Source organism: Chenopodium quinoa, unplaced genomic scaffold, assembly GCF_001683475.1.
Source record: "Chenopodium quinoa cultivar QQ74 unplaced genomic scaffold, ASM168347v1, whole genome shotgun sequence".
Classification (NCBI taxonomy): Eukaryota; Viridiplantae; Streptophyta; class Magnoliopsida; order Caryophyllales; family Amaranthaceae; genus Chenopodium; species Chenopodium quinoa.
Genome location: NW_018743574.1, coordinates 8,257,680 through 8,280,508, shown reverse-complemented (window position 1 = coordinate 8,280,508; position 22,829 = coordinate 8,257,680). Strand labels below are relative to the sequence as shown.

The window sequence follows — 22,829 nt, the reverse complement described above, 5'->3', positions numbered from 1 at the left end:
ACTTAGAAATAATGGAGACTTGGAAATAATGTAGCCAGCAATGCAAGATCTAAACTCTAATTATCTCATAAACAACACAGCAAGTCAGCGACACCGTAACACCCAAGCTAAAAGAGCGCTTCAACAATCTAAAGGCAGCAAAATTCACAAGCTTTTTTTTATCACAATTCACAAACACGTCACATAGACCCATACAAGAATTTGAAGTAACAAAAATTTAGGCCCCTTCTTCGTTCTTTATCAAAAATGCCCTGCAAAAAATATAATCACACTCAGAGTTCCCAAGTTTCTAGAACCAAGAATCAGAATACCTCTTCCTGGCCTAGCACAAGGGACTCGAACCTTTTCTTTCGTTTTACAACAACGCATTTCAGCATTGCTCAAAAAGATGTCAATCATCAAAAGTACATTATTTTCATGAAACTGTACATTTTGCATAGCACAAAAATATGCATCCCGAAATGTGAAAAAGGCTGTTATGCACATTGCACAAATGCACCAGACTTTGTCAAATTATTTCTTCCTATTTTGTATACGTCTAGGTATGGCCTAATCACTGCTTATCACTGTTAGGTTGGAAGGCTCTGTTACATTCACTTGAAGATGATGCTTTTCCGCTTCCACTTGGAAGTAAAGACCATGCCAAAGCCGCACCACCGAGTGTAACAGCTGCAGGAATAATAATTGAGCCCCAAACCCACTTTTGTCTTATCCTTTTCTTCTGTCTTTCATGTCGTGCAATTTCTGAAAATAAGCACACAAGCAAGTTCAGCATATCGTCAATCAAAACAATTCTTATTGATATTATCTAAAAGCAGCACATAACTATCATAAACCCCACAGAAGCAACCCAAGGGAATTCATAAATAATCTAGTGTGATATTTCGCCACTAGAAATGAGTCTTCAACGCCAGAACAAACTCGCACAGTATAGTACACATAATAATACCACCTTCTGATAATTAATGTGGAAGAATGCCAAAATATTGCAGTATGCAACAAGGAGAAAAAACATCAATACACAAGTAAACCATCAGAGGGTAGTGCTTTGCAAAAAAAAAAAATCACACACACAAAAACCAAGAATAAAAAAAAGAGCTCCTCCATCTATCGTTCATACAAAAAACTGAGACCGTGAGGATTTATGTAGAATTGATGCAACAGTTAGCAGATAATGGGTTTTAATTTTCAGTGGTCTGAGCTTCAATGAATTTACTTTAGGCTTTTTGAAAAAAAAATTACGCTAAAATATTTTCGTTCATAATATTAATCACTAATACGAAAAGAGAGCTGATTTTGGAAAATATACTATTTCCAGCATCATATTATGTAATATTGTAATGTATCAGCATTGAATACGATAACTGATCCTATGTCAATTGCCAAATACTCCTACCATAAATAACACTATCTGTCACATTATTGAATTTTCAAACAATTTGTAAAGCACACATGGAGGAAACTATTCCATTCTTTTTTCACGAGCAGCAATAGAAAAGCCTAAAGACTCGAGAAACAAAACCATGATTCAATAGCCATTATCAGATTATCAATAAAGTATAGGAGAAATGTATCACAATCATTTGTTTATAATTGAAACATAGCAACAAAACAAGCACAAGCAATGTGGTTCAGCAAAATAAACAAGGGGTAAAGAGGTACAAGTATAACACATGGGATGTCATAATACTCATAAATGACGGGAAGAGTGCAAGAACGAGATGAGATATAACAAACACAAAATGACTGGTGATCAGTCCATCACAACCATGTCAAGTTGAAACAAGCAGGCCATATAAAAAAACTATTGCAAGTTAAGACTCACCCATGGCTTCTTGGTTCCTCTGAGACATTTCTCGATTCATAGTCTCATAATAATGCAATCTGTCAGTTAGGCGAGCAATCTCAAAGTTCTTCATCTCCAGCTGAGCTTCCATAACTGCCTCAGCTTCAGCCTTTGCAATCCCTCTCCCAACAGATTCAGACACAAAACGTGCTAGTTGGATTTGTCGGCAAATTTCTTCAATAGGAGCAGTATCTGCTTGGCCATCCTCTGTTAACGCAGTAAGATTTTCAGGAAGTATCAAGCCAACAGCCTCTAACTTCTCCCGCAGCATTCGCCAAAGTTGTTCCATACTCTGTAAGGCTTCTTCTGAGAGCTTTCTCTTTTCAATCTCCATCAACAAGGTCAACCTCATTTCTCGTAGCTCAGTTTCAACCTCATTAAGAGAACGATGTGCTTGTAGGCCACTATCAGAAGAGAGTTCTAAAGAAAGGGGGAAAAAAAAAAAAAAAAGCTATCAATAAAATATTCTAGCTAATGGCAATAACACTTGCGCAGATTTATAGCCAAGGTTGACAAGCTGAGCTATAAAAATACAGAGCATGCAATAATACATCCATTCCCCATCGAAATAATAACATAATATACTTCATGTATGCCATGGCTATCAATTAATCACACAGACAGACTCGATCTATCTTCACTTGGCTGCTAGCCATGCTTTCGAAGCATAATAACATTGCTCGTAAATTAATCAAGCTGTATCTCAAACTAGACTACTTTGCAAAACCTACAAATGATAATCACCAAGGCAATCCAGATATCTGTCATAATATAATCCCATGAACAATAACTTAGCTTTCAGCTCTTTTTAACCTAATTACTCCAAAACCAATGACAAAATGAAACCAAACTTATGACTGTTTAGAACTAGAAAACCGATCCTCACTATAGCAACCATTTTTTCTTAAACCCAAAGATTGCAGCACATAGATTTGACAATTTACTCAATATAATGAATCTTTCAACCTAAAAGCTTCAAATAACTCTCCCTTCCATAAAAAGTAAGTTAAATCATTATCATTATAAAATACAGTTGTACAATATTACAGAATTATAGAGCTTATTGTGAGAAAAAAACATAATTAAGTTCTAAATTCACCAAAAACAAACCAGTGGGACCAATCTTAACACTCCAATTTATCATTTCTCCCTTTTTTAACTTTGCATTACTAAACTAAAAAAAGTAGGGTCATAAGATAATGCTAATTCTATAGTATTACACAACAACATGCTCATTAAAACAGAATCACATACCAAAACCATATAATTTGATGAAAATTTTCAAAAACAATAAAAATTATACCTTCCCAAGCATCATAAAACTCTCCTCCCATGGGAGTATTACCCCTAGCCGACCTCTCACCACCGTAATCATCGCTATCAGCCGAAGCCGAAAAACTCATAGATTCTTGCGGGTCATAGAAATCTTCACTCTCACAATTCTCTCTCACCAAAACATCCCCATTAACTTCAGCTTTCTCAGCTTCAATCTCGGCTACAAACCCATCATCATTCGATCCATTAACAACCAATTCATCATCAAACTTCTCAATTTTCGCCTCAATTGTAACATTTTCATCAGAATGGCTTCTTATATGTCCCCCTTCCAAAGCAACAGCAGCCTCCGCCGCTACGCTCTGGTCGGAGAGGCTCTTAAGGAGTCGCGGGCCCCGCCTTTTGTGGTTGATAAGAAAAGGAGAAGACGGAGGAAATGAAGAGGTAGATGAGTCAGGAATAGGAGTGGGTTCCGGCGTAGCGTAAAGCGACGGATGTATCTGCGGTCTTGCCGACGGCGGCTCCGTCGCCGGAGATGAAGTGGAGTTCAGACGACGTAGCTGAGGATGCGGCGGCGGTATATCCTTCCTTCTAGAAGATGATTTCAGATCGTCGACCGGTAACGACGTCGTTTTGCGTGAAACATCGGAAATGTTGGTAGACGAAGTCGTTTTGGAAGCTCCTGGTTCCAGAAACCGATCGAATTGTATTGCTGCGAAGGTTGGCATCGTCTGATTCCAATCTCTGCAATTTCAAAACCAAATTAATCAATCGAAATCTGGAAAAATCGAGATTCAATTGAAGAAAAGAATTGAAGAATCTGAGATTGAATCGAGAGTAACCTCGATTGTGGAGGAGAGAGAAAGTAAAAATGGAGGGGATTTGAAATGGAAAGAGAACCCTAGAGAAAGAGGAAAAGGCGGTGAGAAGAAGAGGGAAAGAGGGTTGAAAACGACGCGTTTTGATTCTCCTTAACTTCTGGAGGTGTTTGTGTTTCTTCTTCTGTTGTTGGCTTTTGAATGTTTGTTTAATTTTTAAAAGAGAAGAAGGTTCTGGGTGTGAAAAGACTGAAACGCCCTTATTTGGGAAAGGAAGGAGAGGGTGAATGAGAAGGGTAAAACGGGGTTTTTGGTGAGGTAAATGGGAAAAGTGTGAGGTAATAAATAAATAAAGGAAGGAGACTTGGGGAAAAAGACAAGAAAATGTGGATGACGTCATAAATAAAACGGTGTCGTAAAGAAGGGGTTTTGGGTTGGGGTAGAGTAGAATCTTGGTTTGTGGCCAAGAGTGTGGGGGGAATCTTGAGCAAAAAGAAAGTGAGTCACGATATTTTTATGAGAGGGAAAAATCCCCAACAATTTTAATTTTTTTTAAACATAATTTTGAATTTTTTAAAAGAAAATAACAAAGTGTGAGGTCCAACAAGAAGTAGGTGGCAGCATTAGGTTCCTTTAAATTTTAAATTTTAAGGAAAATGAGTATGTATTTTTCCACGTTTTGAATATTTGACTAAGCTACGATTTTTTTATTAACACTTTGAAATACGGAGTATTTTGAAATCGTACTTTTATTTTGGAATATTGTGAATACACTTTTGTTACATAAGCCATATTTGACTTTTCATTTTTCCATGGGCTATTTCTATAAATTATTTTAAATTGAATTTCTAAGTAAACTACATAGTATGAGTATTTTTTTTATACAATTTGATTTTTATGTGTGTTTAGGTATATTTGAATTTAAAATGTCTATATCATGTCAATTCATTAAATACCGAATGACTAAGAGCTTGTTCTGATTTATTTAATTGAGCTGAATTGAACTGAACTGATTCAAGTTGAAATGACCTGAAGTGAACTAAATATTTTATGAGAGAAGGAATTCAGGAATTGAATAAACTGAACTGAGATGAAAATAGGACCTAGTTACATATAATCCTTAACAAATTATAGATTTATATATGAAATAGAAAAATGGTTCAATTTTTTGTGCTACAAGAGTCAAAATTTGGTTTTTCCATAAATTAGACTTCGCTATTTATATCTTTTGTAATATACATCTTTTAAAAAGAAAATTATAGGTTTTTGCTTATTTTTATAATAATTTCACGAGAATTTTCCATAACTTTTTCTTATTAAAAGGAGTGATCATGATGAAATCTTAGTTCTTGAGTCAAAGCAAATGGATGTTATCCTTAGGTTGATTTCAGTTTAATTCAGTTGAGTTCAATAAATCAGAACAGACCCGAAATACAAACAAATTATTCTCAAAGAGTATGTTTATTGACAGGGTTCAACCCGACTTATAATAATGCAAATGAGCAAGTTCCAGTTAAGTTAAGAAACAAAAAAAGCTCTAATTTTAGAAGTTTGTTTGAGTCCAAGCTATCTCAAATGCTAACAATTCTTCTCAATCTCAATTAGAACAAACAAAAAATTGGTTTTATTTGTAGTTAGTTGCTCATGCAAATTGATTGAGAATGAAAGAGCTTTGTTTTTTTTTTTTTTGAAAACCCGTTAAAGGTGTCTTATATTGATAACTTATCCATCAATACATACGGAACAACCTCACAAGGACATTAGTTCTCCCAAATTTGCACATTATCAAAAGGCGTTAAACGGGCTAAATTACGAGCAACTACATTGCCGTCCCGTTTAACGTGACACCAACTAACGGAACTAAAATCAAGACAAGAAGATAGAATATCATGAAGTACTGCATCAAGGTCAGTATGGAAGATCGAAGCTTAGCCTATTTATTAGCACTTGACTGTCGGACTCAATCACCACCTCCTGCAGACCGTGTATTTTAGCAAGGTTAATTGCCCAAATAACAGCCTTCCCTTCAGCTATAATAGGTCGCAGTGAGCTTTGTTAATGTTGACTTGTTATCATCCTTCTCGATTATTACATGGTGACATCAACACTCCGGTGTAAAAAGTAGTCCTATTTGATTGTATTGTATTGTGGTCTCATTGGAAAAGGTTGGTGGTAGTCCAGTAGTCCTAGTAGGTAGGTTGCAATTGTGCCAACTTTGATTTAATTGAATTTTGGAGATAAATGACAAAATTAAGACTTTTGGGTTGAAAGTTAAAAAATTAAGCTTTCTTTGTTACAGAGTACAATTTATGCGTGGTATTTTAGTATATTTGTAATTGTGCTATAGTACTGTTTACTCAGTATTGTATGGAACATCATACATTATGTAAATTGAAATTAAACAAAAATTCTAAAATAATACAAGCAATGAAAGTTATCACCATATCACACATCATGGCAAAGCTTAATCAAGTTAAGTTGTCATCACTTGGCTTGGAAATTTTCAAATATTGACATTGCTTAACTTTCGCTTACTGACCAATTTGTTATATATTCGGCTTGACTTTGGATATACAAGTATACAACCATATAATAGATAAAGCTAGTTGTAGTTGTCAAGGTGATAGTGATTTTAAATGAATTCAAATGAAAGGTATTTGGGTAATAATTAATTATCCTAGCTTACTTAGCATTTTAGTATGATTTGAGCATGGAGTTCCAAAATATAAGATGCTTGAGATAATCCATCATCAAAGAATACATTGCCCACTTTTTCACCAAAGAAATAAAATCAAAGCATACATCAATATAATGTTGCTATTAGCTAGCTAGAATGCCATATATACAAGCTAAGTTATATAGTTGTTCATAATTAGGGTCTGTTCTCATTGACTGAACTCAGCTGAGCTGAACAGAATCGAGCTGAACTGAACTGAATATTTTATAAGAGAAGGAAATTAAGAGCTGAACTGAACTGAATATTTTATAAGAGAAGTAAATTAGGAGCTGAACTGAACTGAACTGAGCTGAACTGAATATTTTATTAAAGAAAGAAATTAAGAGTTGAACTGAACTGAACTGAATTTCAACGTATGAGTACATACCCTTACTCTTCACTTAGAAGTTGCATATGGGAAATGAAGAATGTAAGTGGCAAGAGATGACATACAGAAAAAGTTGAGTGAAAAGGCAACGACAGCATATAGTTGGAACTTGTAAGTCACTAAATTTAAAGAAGAGCACATGCAAATTCACATCAAAGTATCACTACTCACCGACCTTATTTGTCAAAATTCTTGAAACTCCATACCATATTGTCCAGTGGCTAATTATATCGCTGCAAATAACAGGATAATCATAATTCAGAAATATGCCGATAGCTAAACCAAATCAACTACTCTTGGTTAATTACTAGACTAGGAAAGTTTGGGTCCTCGATTTTCTTCAAAAGTTATACGCTTGTTTGGCAAATGGCTTTTGGAAGTTGGCTGGTTCACTCGGCTTGTGTAACTAGATGGAATGTTTGGCTATTTATAATGGTTTTTGAATTGGTCGTTTAAGCTGATTGTTTAAAGAAGTGTTTAGTAAGTTTAGTTGTTTGTTGTTGGCTGTTTATTAGATAATTTGTGGGCCAACAAAAAACACTACTCATAACAATTTTTTTATTTTGGCTAAAAAGTCAGCTTTTTCGCTGGTTGAAAAGCCAATTACCAAATATTTTTTTGACTGTTTGACCACATAATAAAAGTCAAAAGTCAAAAGCTAACTAAAAACCCAACAAAAAGTCATTTGCGAAACATGACCATAATCAAACCATATGGGAAAAAATCGACTAACTAGACTAGGCCACAACTTATAATTATAGACCGACGAGTCGATGACATTATTTTAATCTTACTTTTGTTGCACCTAACTCATTTTTACTCATTTTGATTAATTTTCCTTTTGTTGAAACTAACGAGTATTTGAATAAGCCAAATGATTTTATTTTTTTTATAAGTTGGGTTAATTAGACACTCAGATTGCTAATTGGTGTCTGATCTCCATGTAATATGCCATACTAAGGCCAAGATCGAAAGTATTGATAATGACAATTTTTTAATACAAAGTAGATATTATTTACAACATAGTTAACCTTAATTGACTACAAAATCTGGGCTCTAATAACAAGTTGAATCAAGTAAAGGCAAACCTATATATAGAATATTAGAATTCATAGAATCGTTCCTCTACTTTATCAACCAATAAAAGCAACAAAAATTCCCAGTATGTACACACTAAGAAAATAAAAATTTGAAGCAACAAATGAAATAAATAAGATCAAGTACCAAAGTTAATAATCCATATTCACTTGTAATAGATTGCAGGTGAATTTGTATCCTTGTTCCACACCCCTCCTTCTTTCAAATACTCAATGTACCGCGAAAAATCCGGATTCGCCGTCATCTTCTTCTTCCTCCACTTCCCATCAAACAAACTAAACACAGGGTGACTCTTGCCACTTTTTTTACTTTTTGCTGGCTGTTGTTGTTTTGGCTTAGAGTTTTTCCCTAGATGACCCGTTTCAAAGTCGAGTTTCTTAGACGATGACCCGAATAACATGCTAGCAGGAACACTTGTAACCCTCTTTAATACAGCATGACCTGCACCACCACCACCAGTACCAGCACAACTATAATCATGTACACCAGTCGTATTTGTCTCGTCTAATAGACGATCATACCCTTCTCGACGACTTCTTCGTGTGCTCAAAGCTCTAAACAAAGCCATTTTTATTAAACTTGTGTAGTTGTGTCTTTGGTGTTGTTCTTAGACAGTTTTTTTGGTAACTTGTCTGAAAACACCAAAATGTTTTAGGTGAAGAAATGAAGATACAAGAAAAAGGATAAGTGGGTGAAGTAATATCATATAACTATATAAGGGGGGGGGGGGGGGGGGGTTGATAAAATATTATATGCATGAACTTTGGTCGTATTTGGTATGCTAGTTAAATTAAATATAGTAAGGGCCCTGAGATCATCCAAATTTGACTTATTGTAAAACTGTGATCTCGTGGACAACTAATGTGAAGAAAAGATTAACATTTATCCAAGTGACAAAGATATAGCATGGGAAATTCATGTATGGCCCACATTTAAGTATGTATGCAATTAATTTTAAGTAGAATTTTTTCAAAGTTGGTATTAAAAGGGAAAAGAAAGAAAAAAAGGTATGAAGTTGGAGTAGAGTTGTTGGGGAGGATTAGTAGTGGGTAGATTTATTTTGAGTTTGGACTTGTTCATAGTTATTAGGAATTAGGAAATATAGACAATGTTATTAAATTAGAGAGCTTATGAAAGTAATGATTGTATCACTTAAATTAATAATGGAGAGGTGTTTCATTTGCTGATTTATCAAGGACCAAAAGAATGCTGATTTATTTAAGCAACTTGGAATGCAACAAGAAAAAAGTCGGCCATAGAAGCAAATTTTACCAAGTGAGCAACAGTCTTTGATAGAAGAGTAGCTATATAAACTATGTTCGATTTTGTGTTTTCTTTAGTCAAGTTCTAATCGAGTAGCGTTTAATTGAAATCGTTCATAAATTGAGAAAACTTGATTGTTGATTGGAAAATGATTACGAAATATTCGTAATTGAGTTGAGGATTTATTTTATTTTCTTGTTTTATTGCAAAATGACATGCAGGAGTACACATCCAGTTGCCACTTTGTGGGTGAAACTCCTTAAGTCAACACTATCATAGAAAGCTACAATTCATTTGATTTTAGTAAAGATTTTCTATCAACATGAATTATACTTCTCTTACTAGAGAAGTAGACTACTGTTTCTATCATGTCCACATTAGATGTTACAATAACGATGCTACCATAACCATAACAATTTTCTCTTTTCATGTTCGATTTTAATTCGGTTACACCATAAATTCTCCCTAACCTTTGAATCACATATAATATATATGATCAATTGATCACTTGTACTTTACTTTGAACTTAGAAGTGGACTTTGTCATAATTAATAAAGATGCATGATTACTTTGTCAGCTTCCTTTGTTGTTTAATTTACTAGTATAAAAAGAATGGTGAAATGCTTAGTGATTTATTCAATATACCCATTTCATATTAATATTATACTTCATACAAAAAGCTATCATATGATAGTAGCAGGTTAGACTTTAGAGAGTTGATGTATGGGAAAGTTATTCACATAGGCCACACACGTAATTGAATAGCCTTTGCTAAATACCTGGTCTCACAGAATTCTTTAATATGTAAACTCTTAGCTAAACATTTTTATCATAAATTTTAGGTGCGTGGAAGAAACATGTAAAACGATACAATTTCCAAAATTAAATGCATATTGATAGACCTAGTGAAAATTAAATAGGTACTCAACCTCCCACCCCTCTATCACCTTCCTACTGGATGGGTGTACAAGGTAAGATGTTTGGTTGCCAACCTTTGATTCGGGTTATAGCCAAATGCCAATAGTTTTGGCTCTCGTTCCGCCTCAACCCGGAAGTGATGTTGCCCTCGCAATGTCGCAAGCCAACAAATAACCATGATAAATAATTAAAAGAAAATACTGTATAAGTTATGATATACTCCGTAAGTCTTTTTAGGCCGACACAACATAATCATGGAATTGGTCAAATGGATTAGTGTGACTTACTAAACAACATAATCCAACAGTAGAATGAGCAAGGAAACCAATTACTTATCCTAGTGGTATACATAATGCCGGGTCTAATAATTGTCCTGGAAAGTTATGATTTTTTCTTTCATGCCAACCTCCAATTTCTGAAATTTTATTCTTATCTTCCGGCAAAGATGACATGACTGTGATTCTACTTCGAGATGGAGCTATCATGTCTCCCCAAACCCCATCACGCCAGAAGTGACATCGTCACACCCATTCACATTAGCTGGTGTTCAGAAGTCCCGACGATAGATCCCAAAGGTATATGTATCGAAAACTCACTGGTTTCAGTCAGATTGGCATTAATGGCATATACTTTGTATATAGCAAGAATTAGAAATCTAGCTTGGAACATAATGTAGTACTCCGTACATAGCAATAGAGATATAGGAAGATATGAGCTACTTCTATTATGTAGAGCTCATAAGCATAATCACCTGATACTTTTGTGTGATCCCAAACCAGACAAGAATTAGCGGCGGATGCACCTTAAACCTATGCTGCTTTCCTTCTGTGAAACAGCATAGATCAGCTTCTACATTCTAAACATATCTTCACAAGACTGATGGCTATATACATATATACACTTTCAAAAGTATGAAATACCAAATACATAACCTCGGCTCTTAATTGTCTACTCTATTTCTCCTCTGAGTTGAATCTGTTCCAAGCTTCCTGTTCAATGGAAGGAAAAAGGTGTACGAGAGTTACATGATGTTAAGAGTAATAAATTGACAGCCTTAAATTTCCTCCAATTACATGAGAACAATTGATTAGTGGTAACTAACTAAAAAAACTTGCTCTTTAAAACCCGAAAAAGCAACACACCAGAAGGGGGAAAAAAAAATTTGACAGACATTTCATCAGATGATGACAGAACATTTATGAGTGAATGCAGACATTTCAATTAGGATTCAGCACCACGAAATTAACACTTGCAAAACTTCCGAATATTAAGGCTATGCACATCACTATCCAAGCAGGTAATCTGGACTGATATTGGCACTTGGGAAGGACCAAAGAAAAAGTTGCACTATATACAGCTAATTACTGCTTTGGCTACAATCTCAGAAGGCAACTTTAAATAGTAACAAAGTAACAAATGGTTCAAAGAGATACAAAGCACAAGGAAACACACCTTCAGGAGATCAAAAACCTTTTCACATATATACTTCTGTTGGACAGTAGCACCGCGCTGTTGTAGTTTGTCAGGATGCACGCAAAGAGTGGCTTTCCGGTAAGCTTTTTTCACTGCAGCAGCAGTTATTACTTCTGTCAGTGGAATTGGCTGCCAACCGCTATCTGGCCCAAGGATCTGCCAATGCAAAATAGAGATTTAAGTTATAACATACTTTGAGCAATATGCTTACACAGCTACATCTCAGATCTTTCACATGCTCTACCTTTTAAGAGGAGCAATCAATGAAATGAACAAGTTGCCTACAAAATAACATACTCTCAAAGCAACAAAATTTCAAAGATGCATATTAGATTACTAGGTCATGAGAAACAGGAGGAGGTCAATAAATTGACCAAATATTGTATAGTTCACACAAACATAAAATAGGTAAAAACACAGCATTACACTGTAAGCTACCTAAATAGTTTATAAATAGAAGTCAACAAATTCACATAAACATCAACCTATCAGAGCAAAAGTTTCTCAAAAGTATCATCACCAGAAATTTCTAATGGTTGATCAAGGAATTTGTCATTACTATGACTTCTGTGTATGCAAGGGAGAGATCAATTTCAACAGGTAAAACCGTAAAAGTGATTTGGTGGTAGTCTGAGACTAAAGATTGATCAAGTATAACATCATGTCTAAGCAAAATGAAGCCTCTGATGGCTTTCAAGTTCAATAATTTGATGCTGTGATTTCATCTTTTGATCAGCTAATCAAACAATTCAATACAAAGAGAAGCAAATTGACCCACAACCCAGATGGTCAGACAAGGAGCCAAAATACAACAATTGTTGAAGAACTAGGACAGCTATGCAATAGTTGACATTCTGTGTACACAAACAGTCAGCACATACAAAAGAATTCAAAGCCCGAATTTAGTCTGCTGATGTAAGAATGGTCAATTCCTAACCACGGTTCAGAAAATTGAGTAGCATACATAAAACAATGATATGACATGTATATTATATAAGCTAGTATACATACATATTGCAATGTGGATAACAAAGCTCGCAAATTGCCTTCTTTGCCACCAGACCATCTTCTGATATCGGCATCAAGTGTTTCAGCAAACCGCTGGTAGATAAAAACCAGGATAATGTAAACCATTGAAACACAATTCTTCATATATAATATATTAACTTTTCAGAAAGGGACATAAATTACTCACAGTCCTCTCTGCTTGCTCCCTTTGAGCAAGAAGATCACGCATATTTTTTTCCGCAAGTGCTTTTGCCTGAAACATTGAACAAATTTGCAGCAAACTGCTAGATAGTAATCGAGTACAAAGAAAGAATATAGAAACTTACCACCCGTTCCACCGTTCGTCTATGTCTCTCTAATCTGGCTTTGCACCTTTCGGCAGGTTCGCCATTAGCTGCTTCAAACCTCTCACTACTCTACAAATTCGATTGCAAATGCATGTGAATATGAGAGTTATGAGAAAAAAAAAAAGAACTGGCGTTCAAGAGAATGGTATATACTCACTGTGGGGAAAGAGCTCTGCCTCATGATCACATCTCTCTCCGACATATACTTTTCAGAAACAGATCTTTGCATTCGTTCTCGTGCCCCAAGAGTAGCCCTTTCAGCCATTGCTTTCTCAATGGCACGTTGTCGAGCTTCTGCATGAGCTCTCTCTACTGCAGCACGCTCTGCCCTCAATTTGGCCTCTGATGATGCCTTGTCAGCTAGTGACCTATCCCTAGCTTCTGCACATGCCTTCTCTAACCTCTCCCGGGCCTCCGTCATTGCTCTTTGTCGTGCTTCATCCGTTGCCTTTTCTAGAGCAGCCCTTTCAGCCCTGTCCCGGGCATCTGCATATGCCCTATCACGGGCTTCACGTACTGCTATTTCAACTGCCATTCTATCCTTTTCCCTTTCTCTCAATCTCTCTCTCTCTTCCTCGAGCTTCCGAAGACGTTCCTCTTCCAGGTCTTTCTCTTTGTTTTCATCTTTCTCTTCTGAAGAGAAATTATAATTACTCATCTTCCCCTTTTTTTCAATGCTTTGACCTATACTAGGCAGGTCAGATATATTCTGGAAATTATCCTTCCCCTCAGACATTACATTATGAACTTCTGATTCTACCTTACAAGCATGCTCATTAGACCCATTAATATCTTCAGCAACTGTAGATCTAGCTTTCTCCTTGTGCAACATGTTAGCTTGACCCTCCCCTACTAGATTTCTCTTTCTTCCTAAATCTACATTAAGACCCTTCACCGAATTAGGATTAATGGCAGACTGCGCAGCTGTCCTTTTCTCCTCTTTCAGATTTTGTTCACTTTTAGCACAAACATTACGTGTCGTATTTTTGTCATTCAAATCAAGTGTTTCTGAGGCCAGAATTAATCTTCCCTCAAACTCACAGTCATTAGGGTCTACCTGAGCAGCAGTTGGTTCTACTTGTCTTTCATCAATTAGAACATCTGCCGTTTTAACTGCTTCCAACTTGCTTTTGTCCTCTGATGGTGCAGTGCCAATCTCGTCATTCCCTTTCTGAGCAGTCACCTCCTTGAACCCATCAGCTTTTATTTGTGACTTCTCAAGTTTACAGGACATATTTAGTTCCACATCCATCTTGTACAGATTAGCCCCTTCAGATGACTTCATATGTCTGTCCTCAGCAGGCAACTTCCTACCTGGTGAGCTATGAGGCTCCTGGTTCTTATCCTCCAACTCAACCTTTATGTGACTTTTGTATTCACCCTTCTGCATATCCCTGTCATCAGTGTTCTCTTTGATTATTCCAGTTGTTTCCATCTCATATCCCTGCAAAGAAGTATGTTCCAGCTCAGTAGTCTTCTCAAGCTTCTCTTTAATTTCATCTTGTCTTTGACCCTCTGCTGAGATTTTATGGTCTACTATCCGATTACGAGCCTCATAAAGCCTTTGACCCCTTACCTCTTGCTTTGGAGCTGCTTTATTTTTCTGGGACTTCTCCAATTCTACACAAATTTCTAGTGTCTTCTTAGATCCTTGGTCATCAAATGCTTGCTCATGATGACTTTCATGTTCATCTCTTTGCTGCAAATTTCTTGTCTTGTTTTCTTGGCTTTCGGGCATTCTTTGCAATCTTTCCCTGCCAGAAACATCTTCAAAAGCTTCCTTTAATCTCTTATCCGCAGCTTTCATTTGCTGCAAGTATTTTGTGTCATCTTTTTCTTCACTGTCACATGATTTATGCAATCTATCTCCAGTTAAAACATCCACAAAAGTTTCCTCCAATCTCTTGTCAGCCACTTCCTTAGACTCCTTGTTCATTTTCTTCTTAGGAGCCTCTGGCTGTCTACTCTCAGTCCCAGGTCTATCGCAGGACTCTTCTGCTTTCTGCTCATGTTTGCCTCTCGTTAAAGGATCTTGCACTCTTGAGTCACCCTCACCCCTTTCACAGGATCCTCTCATTTCTTTTTCCTTGACTTGAGAGGGGTCGTCTTTGTCGACCAGTTCATTATGACAAGCCTCACTTTCAGTCTTACACTCTTCTTTCTCCAGCTCGATCACTGAACTCTTTCCAGATTCTATATGAATAGCCTCACCAGGGTTTTCCACCACTTTTTGAGTTTTGCTAGGTAGAATGTCATTGTTCTCCTGTTCATAAACCAGATCAGGTTTCAGCATTCTAGGATTTCCCTGAGACCTACGCTTCTGTCTTTTGTCAGGCTCAACATTCCCACAGATCACACTGTCATGAACTTCTTGGGCCACCTTGACCATTTTCTCATAGTATTCTTGTCTGGTTACTGCTTTTGTTGCTTTTAGCCTTCGCCGATTTTCTCCTGTTACACAAACCTCTCCAGCTGAATCTGAATCATGGTCATCTTTATCCTGCCGCTTGGTTCCCATCTGTGCATCACCATTACTACTGGGCGGTTGAGTAACTAATCTAGTGTTTTCACTATTTACAAATTCATAATATTGCCTAGCCTCCTTCCATTGACCAGCCACATCTGTATCCATGGACAAGCTACTTTTTTCCCCTTGTTTTGTCTCAGCTGGTTTTACAGATTCCCCAGTAGGCTGTTCAACAACCAGATTATCTGGTAAACTCTGTGAGGCAGTTTTAGCATGCCTAGTTTTAGCAGTATTTTTAATCTTACCGAGACCTCTATCACTTGTTGCGTGCACTTTGGTCTCTTCAACCAAACTTTCATCACGTGCCCCTTGAGCATTACCGCCGCCATTTAGATCAGTCTCTAATTGCAGCTTTCCACTGTTCTGAACTCTATCCTTTCTGTCTCTAGACTCCCGTGCAGCTTTCAGTTTTGCTTGAGCTTTCTCCATTGCATCTTTCATAGAAACTGCAGCAGAAGCTGCAGCAGAAGTACTTGCATTTGCCTCCATGTCAAAAAATGGTGGTAAGTTATAGTCAACATTTGCCTCCAAACCACATCTTTTAGAAGCCATAGGACTTGAATTCATCTCGTGAACTTCATTACTGTCTGTTAACACAGGTGGCGGTCTTGATGGAGGCAGCAACTGGGACGGTTCTGTTCTGAGGTTGACATCAGATACAGATGCAAATGTAGAATTTGTATTAGACATACTATCCACACAAGCTTTTCCAGATCTCTGGTCACCATCATATGAAGCATGAGACATAGTGTCATTTCCCATGTTAATAACAACATCATCAACTGGTGAGCCCACATCATTTCCCATCTCTTTCAAAGATGTGGCTTCGTCAAATACACAAGTATATCCAGACACGTCATTTAGTTGAGCTACATGTGTCATGTTTGGCACATATGTGCTGGTTCCTGGATTAACTTTATGGTAAGAAACGTTAAATTCTTGGCTTTCTGAAGGTTGATGAGAGTTTCCACTCTTTTCAGAAAAAGCAAATGGGTCTGAATCATCATCAGAGAGAGACTCTGTACCAACTGGGGTCCTGTCCATGAAAAGAAAAGGCAAATGCTCAACACATTATTTATATTAGTGAGCACACAGAAGAAAATAAGAGAGAGAGAGAGAAGGGGGGGGGGGGGAGGTGAAACGAAAAAAACAAGCAGACAAGCTGCCATATGGACTTGTGCTAGAAAAACTACCCACCATCATAAAAGAACTTTCTTTTCAAACTGGCTTCAAGATTGTAAAACAAACACAGACAATGTGTTTGGAATTTGGATAGAAAAGAGGGTGGGAGATGGAACCAGTAAATTATTTTCCCTTCTACGAGTATGAAACAAAATCCAACCCAAGTACCCAACAGAAGTTTAAGGGAAAAATAGCGCACTTCTCCCTTAGTCCCTTCCTCAATCCTCCCCCCACCATTGGTATGGAAGTCGATGCATAAGCCATAGAGATAACCCTAACACATGCTAATCTGAGTCATCTGACAATATGCTGCATTTCAGCCTAAACTCATGGTACAAAATATTACACGTTGAACTTCTATAACGTTTTTTTTGTCTCAAAATTATTCGGTTTTTTTTCTCAATTCACAATTCGTGATGGATTCTAAATCTACAACTTTTTAAAAGCACTAAGCAGTGTTTGATAACTCCTGAATATTTCAGAAATGATCCTAAAAACAATCATAACCAAGCCACACATTAAGTTAGAAACAATGAACTATGCAACTGTCCACAGGTCAAACCGACAAATCAAAAACAGGAATTCCAAAGGCGTATGTCACAGCTTCATACCAGTTCTTTTGATACTATCTCAAGCAACTGAATTCCTATCTCACTGATGATCAGATTCACAATCAAGCAAGACACGAAAAGACACCGAAAATAGACCTGTTTAATAATTAAATCACCCAGCTAAAGCAACAAAAATTGAAATTCTAAGGAATGTATCATTGTTTTGCCACAACCCTCAAACATTCCCTCCTATTCTCCACCAAACTCGGTACTCCAAAGCTACATGATATCTCATTTAAAATAATGCAAATTAAACACAACACGTCTAAAAAGATCAACAACACAAAATTAATCAAAAAAAAAAGGATAAAAAAAAGCTGGAATTTTGAAGTCAAATTCAATTAAACCAAACTAAAAAGTAAACAATTACAGGCAGACTAGTAGAAAATTAAATAGAATTTCTAATTCTTCTATGTATCACTGTATCAGCATTAAAAAAAAATGAAAATAGGAAAGTTCACTAATCAGCAAATAGTGGAAGAAAAAAGGATCATCTAATCTAAAAATAGAAATTAAAATTCGAAACAAAAAAATATAATAGAAAGAAGAAGAAGAAATACCAGGCTTCATCGGAGGAAGCATCGGCGTCACCATCGGCATCGCCGTCGCAAAAGGAGCCATCACACGGTCGGAAAAGCTCATCAAAAGGAACAGCAAAATCGACAGCATTAAAACCGCCGAAAACCTCGGAATAGTCGAAAAACGCGGCGGCAGCAGAATGAATGTCGTCAGGAACAGCAGGAAGATCAAGAACAGGAATCGAAGAAGACGACCTCGAAGAAGAAGACGACGACCTAAAAGCGCCGAAAATTTCAGTGTAATCTTCAGGACGAGGAGCTAAAGAAGAAGACGAAGTAAACTTAGGAGGACCGCCAAAAACGTCGTCGTATGAGGTGTTAGTGAAGAATCCGCCATTGTTGTTGAGGAAGGAAGAAGAAGAGAGAGGAGGCGGTTTCTTCTTGGAAGAGAATGTAGGTGGTCTGGAGGTTGAGTAAGGTCTTTCCATGGAGGAGAGAGAAAGTGAGTTTTAGAGAGAGAAAGTGAGTAGGGTTTTGAGGTTGGGTAATGGCCTAATGGTAATGGTAATGGTAATGGTAATGGTAATAGTAGTGTCTCTTTCACTTTCTCTCTCTAAATATTCTACTTTTGCTTTATTACAAAAAAATAAAGGGAAATCTGTAATTGATGTTTTTTTTGTGAAATACAGAACTTTTGTTTGGGTTACAGAGGAGTGTGCAGGTGGTAGGGACTTGGTGAAAGGAGAAAGGAGGGAGATGAGGAGACTCAGCCTGAAATTGCATTGGTAAGGTAGATATTGGTCAAGGGTATTTTCGGAATTTCATTTTATTCTTTAAATGTGTATGTAACTTTTTGGATTTTAGAGAATTTGGGAGTAAATTTTTGTTTCTTCATTTGGAGTTGAGAGTTGATACAACAAATTTGTTCCTTTCACTTTCAACTTTTAAGTATTCTATTTGTTTATGATTAATTGCTAATTCGCTATACTTTGACTTTTATAAGTGTCGATTTATGATTTTATACTACTCCGTATTATATATGTTTTTGTATTATTAGTAAGTATTGAGTACGTAATATTATTTTGAGGGTTTGTTCTTATACATTTATTTTCAGTTTAGTTCAGCTCAGTTCAGTTTAGCTCCTAATTTCCTTCTCTTATAAAATATTCAGTTCAGTTCACTTCATTTGATTTCAGTCTATTAAAACAGGCCTTGAATAAAATAGAGAGGGGTTGTAAGGAACATATCAAATGATATTTTTTTATACTTCGTATTATATTTCTCCTTTCGTCAAATAAAAAATTATTTTTCATCAAAAGAAAAATACAAAAAATATTTCCTAGGCTTTCACCATTACTGGTGATGGATTATCGGAGGACGTGGAGGTATCGAAATGCATGGATAATTTGTTGTTTATTTTGTATATATATGCAATTTAATGATTATTGATTGAGACAGCAAAAACTCATGCATTGATGCATGCCCACGAATTAACAAGACGATTCATAAGAAATTTTTATCATATAATTTTGTTTTCAAGCTGAAATTTTCAGCTGGTCCCATAAAGCCAATTTCAAAGTTCATTCATTAATGTTCATGTCAATATTTTCAAGATACAAACACAATTTTCTTATTTTAACTTACGTTATATATTATGTTAAATTGTCTGCTTATATTCATAGGCCGTAAACTTAACTTGTTGATTACATTTGAACTTTTGACCCCACTTTAAATTGAACTTATATTTGTACATATTTTAATTTATATTACTCTATTTATTTTATTTTCTTACCTCTAACAGTGTCCAAAGTTATGTCCTTACAAATATGTTTGTCAAACAATTGTATCTAAAAACCAATAGAGAAGTATATCGGAGTATATAAAAAATTAAATTAATAATATAATCTTAGGATATTGTAGCTTAGCGTTGGTGAGTATGTATGTAATTATAAATTGTGGACATGGGCAAGCGGTTAGGCATTATAAATAATCGTTATCATGTGTCAACATCTCAAGTCAATGAGTTAACAAGTTGTTTTCAATGATTAATTAGGAATATGATAAATGAGGATTAGTTGTTAATAGTATATTTTTTTTTTAATTGATTAACAGAGAATATAACCCTACCAATTTTAGTAGTTGTTACCGTTCCATAATCCATAGGAATTTGCTGGAAGAGTAGGTGTGTTGATACCATCATGCAGAACGTGACAGATTTGTTTCTTCTTTTTCTTAATAATAATAATAATAATAATAATAATAATAATAATAATAATAATAATAATAATAATAATAATAATAATAATAAATAACAAATATTTTTTATTTTTAATTTTGATTTTAAATTTTTTAAAGGGGTAGAGGCCAAGTAGGAAAGACTGGTAGAGCAGGAACTAATAAAAACCACCAATTTATTGGAGAAAAATAATTAAAAGTTAGTATAGTTATTAAGTAATACTACGAATTAAAGTAGGAATGTAAGATTATTATTGATAGTAGGACGACTAATAGGCGTATGAGTTTGAGAATAATAAAAGCCTACTGGACTTTTGCTGCATCGTGGTCGGTCGATATATACTTCATGCGGATGGATAACGTAGAGATCAAATCAAGTGTTATATTGTTTATTATTGATGGTCTATTAATAGTATGATGTGTACTTTCAATACATAAAATAATAGTGATAGTATAATCCAAAGTGTAATACATACGTATGTACAATGCACTTTGCATACATAATTATGATCACACATGAAATGTTCTATGAAGCATATAACAACTACTAGTAAGTAGATAAGATAGTATAGATCAGTGATTTACGTCTTTGAAAATACGGGGTGATTTGGTAAGTCACTGATTAAGTTGGTATGAGCAAATAAATAATGAGCAAATAAAAAGTCAAAAGAATAAGACAAGCTAGTAAGTGTGCTAATAAGTATAAGTAGTACGTAGATGGGGTGAACTGTTGAAGGTACCGAAAGCTGCAGAGTTTGGAGAAAGTTGGCAATTTGCAATATTGGATTATAACCTGGCCTCAACATGTTTCTTGTCCATTATCACCATTACTTCAAACAAAAAGGAGTGGATATATATGCTTCTGGTTCAATTGTTTGTAAACACTAAAACACTCTAAAATTTTCAAAATTTAAGCTATTTTGATGTTTGATCATACTTTATACTACGAATGTAGTGTCTATTGCAATGATTTTTTTTTTTTTTTAAATAAAGTATTTTGTTTTATTTTTGAGAGATAAAGTATTTTGTTGTTTGATCATACTTTATACGTGTCTATTATTGCAAAGATTGATGATTTTTTTTTTTCAAAATTTAAGGTTTTTTTTGTTATTTGATCATATACTTTATACTTTACATATGTGTCTATTATAACGATTGAAACTTAACATAAAGTAACTTTTAACTGCGTCAATAACTATGGAGTATTAGTCTGATATTTCACATTAACTTTAACGTATGTAAATATAGAAAGTTAGAAACGTATGAAGTCAAAATATATATTTAAGTTTTCCAAGGTAATTTTATTTTTTTTTTCAAAAAAAAAAAATTATTTGAGGACCAAGTTTTTCAATTTATTAATCAGTAAGCTATCTTTTTTAATTTTTATTTTTTATAATAATCTTGAGAGATTTTTCTTTACAATATTGAGTAATAATTAATAGTCATAATCACTAATTATTAGTTTAATTACATACTGTTCTTTAAAAAAAAGTTTAATCAATCAATAACTTAATACTAAAAGCGAAACCAGTGATGACACATGTCATTCAATGGTTATAAATTTTCTCTCCACTCTTTATCTTTCCTTATGAAAAATATTTATAGCCTATACAAGTAATATTTACTTTCCAGTTTAACGATTATATTTTTTCCATAAGCACTCAAACGAAATATTTTTGAATGTATATATTTTACTGTAATTCTTTTTTTTTAAGCATATAATTGTTAAATTAATGTCGTAATTCGCTATATAAGTTATTAAAAATCCGTGCATTGCACGGGACTTTAACTAGTTATGTACTATACAAAAAGTTTAATTAACCCCTTACCCTAACTTTTGTTAGAGGAAATCTTTCCATAAGACAAGAAGCCCTACAATTATGCAGCATCATTAGCTCGAATCCTTGGAGCATTCTTTTGGTAAGCACATAACACTAGGAAAAGGGTATTAACCCAAAACAAAGTAAATGCTTTAAGCCTTTAATTAATTAATTAGTTTACTTTGTTGTTTGTTCTTCTTGTTCCCAGCCGTTTTTCTTTTATATAAAAAAGGACAACACTTTCGCATTTAGTCGAGGATTCTGCTTTGCTTTATCATTTGATAGTATAACAGTTAGTGAGGAAAACAAGATTCAAACTTCATACTCTCTTTAATTTAATTTGTTTATGATTAATTAAACGCGTCACAATATATCCACCTTTACACTATTCATTTGCTATCTTTATCTGCACTCTTTAGTAATCCATAGACATAAACACATAGTTATATATAGAACATTCTTGAATTAGCGTCAAATGTATATTTATTTATGAACATTTGGTTACTAAAAGGTGATTAAAAATATTAATGGTTAAAGTTGTACGTTGATAAATGCTAAACTCAAAGTGCTACAATTTACCATAAACAAAGGGTATAACGCATTTTTGAAAACGTTTTGGCTTGTTTAGAGTTTGCTTCTTGGATTAATTAAACAATCATATTTTTGCCAACTCAAAAAAGCATAGATTAAATCTAGTTGAATTTTTTTTATTCATCTAATTAAAATAAACTATTTTAAGGGTGAGATAATCATTATGTGCATAATCAATTAGGCATTGTGTTAACG

The 22,829-nt window shown here is 34.9% G+C and overlaps 3 protein-coding genes across 3 annotated transcripts; all 3 read right to left on the bottom strand.

Annotated features, from left to right (window-relative positions):
• Positions 1 to 129: 129 nt before the first annotated feature.
• On the bottom strand, positions 130 to 4,563 carry LOC110682520. The gene is made up of 4 exons (XM_021858863.1): positions 3,964 to 4,563; positions 3,150 to 3,865; positions 1,826 to 2,266; positions 130 to 744 (listed from the first exon to the last, which is right to left on the bottom strand). The coding sequence occupies exons 2-4, from the start codon at positions 3,847 to 3,849 to the stop codon at positions 554 to 556; spliced, it is 1,332 nt and encodes a 443-aa protein (XP_021714555.1). The 5' UTR covers positions 3,850 to 3,865; positions 3,964 to 4,563; the 3' UTR covers positions 130 to 553.
• A 3,723-nt stretch (positions 4,564 to 8,286) lies between these two features.
• Positions 8,287 to 8,709, bottom strand: LOC110682604. The gene has a single exon (XM_021858959.1). The coding sequence runs from the start codon at positions 8,707 to 8,709 to the stop codon at positions 8,287 to 8,289; it is 423 nt and encodes a 140-aa protein (XP_021714651.1).
• Positions 8,710 to 10,932: 2,223 nt separating this feature from the next.
• On the bottom strand, positions 10,933 to 18,939 carry LOC110682519 (auxilin-like protein 1). The gene is made up of 7 exons (XM_021858862.1): positions 18,031 to 18,939; positions 13,308 to 16,713; positions 13,130 to 13,219; positions 12,991 to 13,056; positions 12,807 to 12,896; positions 11,775 to 11,951; positions 10,933 to 11,311 (listed from the first exon to the last, which is right to left on the bottom strand). Exons 1-7 carry the CDS (start codon positions 18,474 to 18,476, stop codon positions 11,276 to 11,278), a joined length of 4,311 nt encoding a protein of 1,436 aa, XP_021714554.1. The 5' UTR covers positions 18,477 to 18,939; the 3' UTR covers positions 10,933 to 11,275.
• Between the last annotated feature and the right edge of the window lie 3,890 nt (positions 18,940 to 22,829).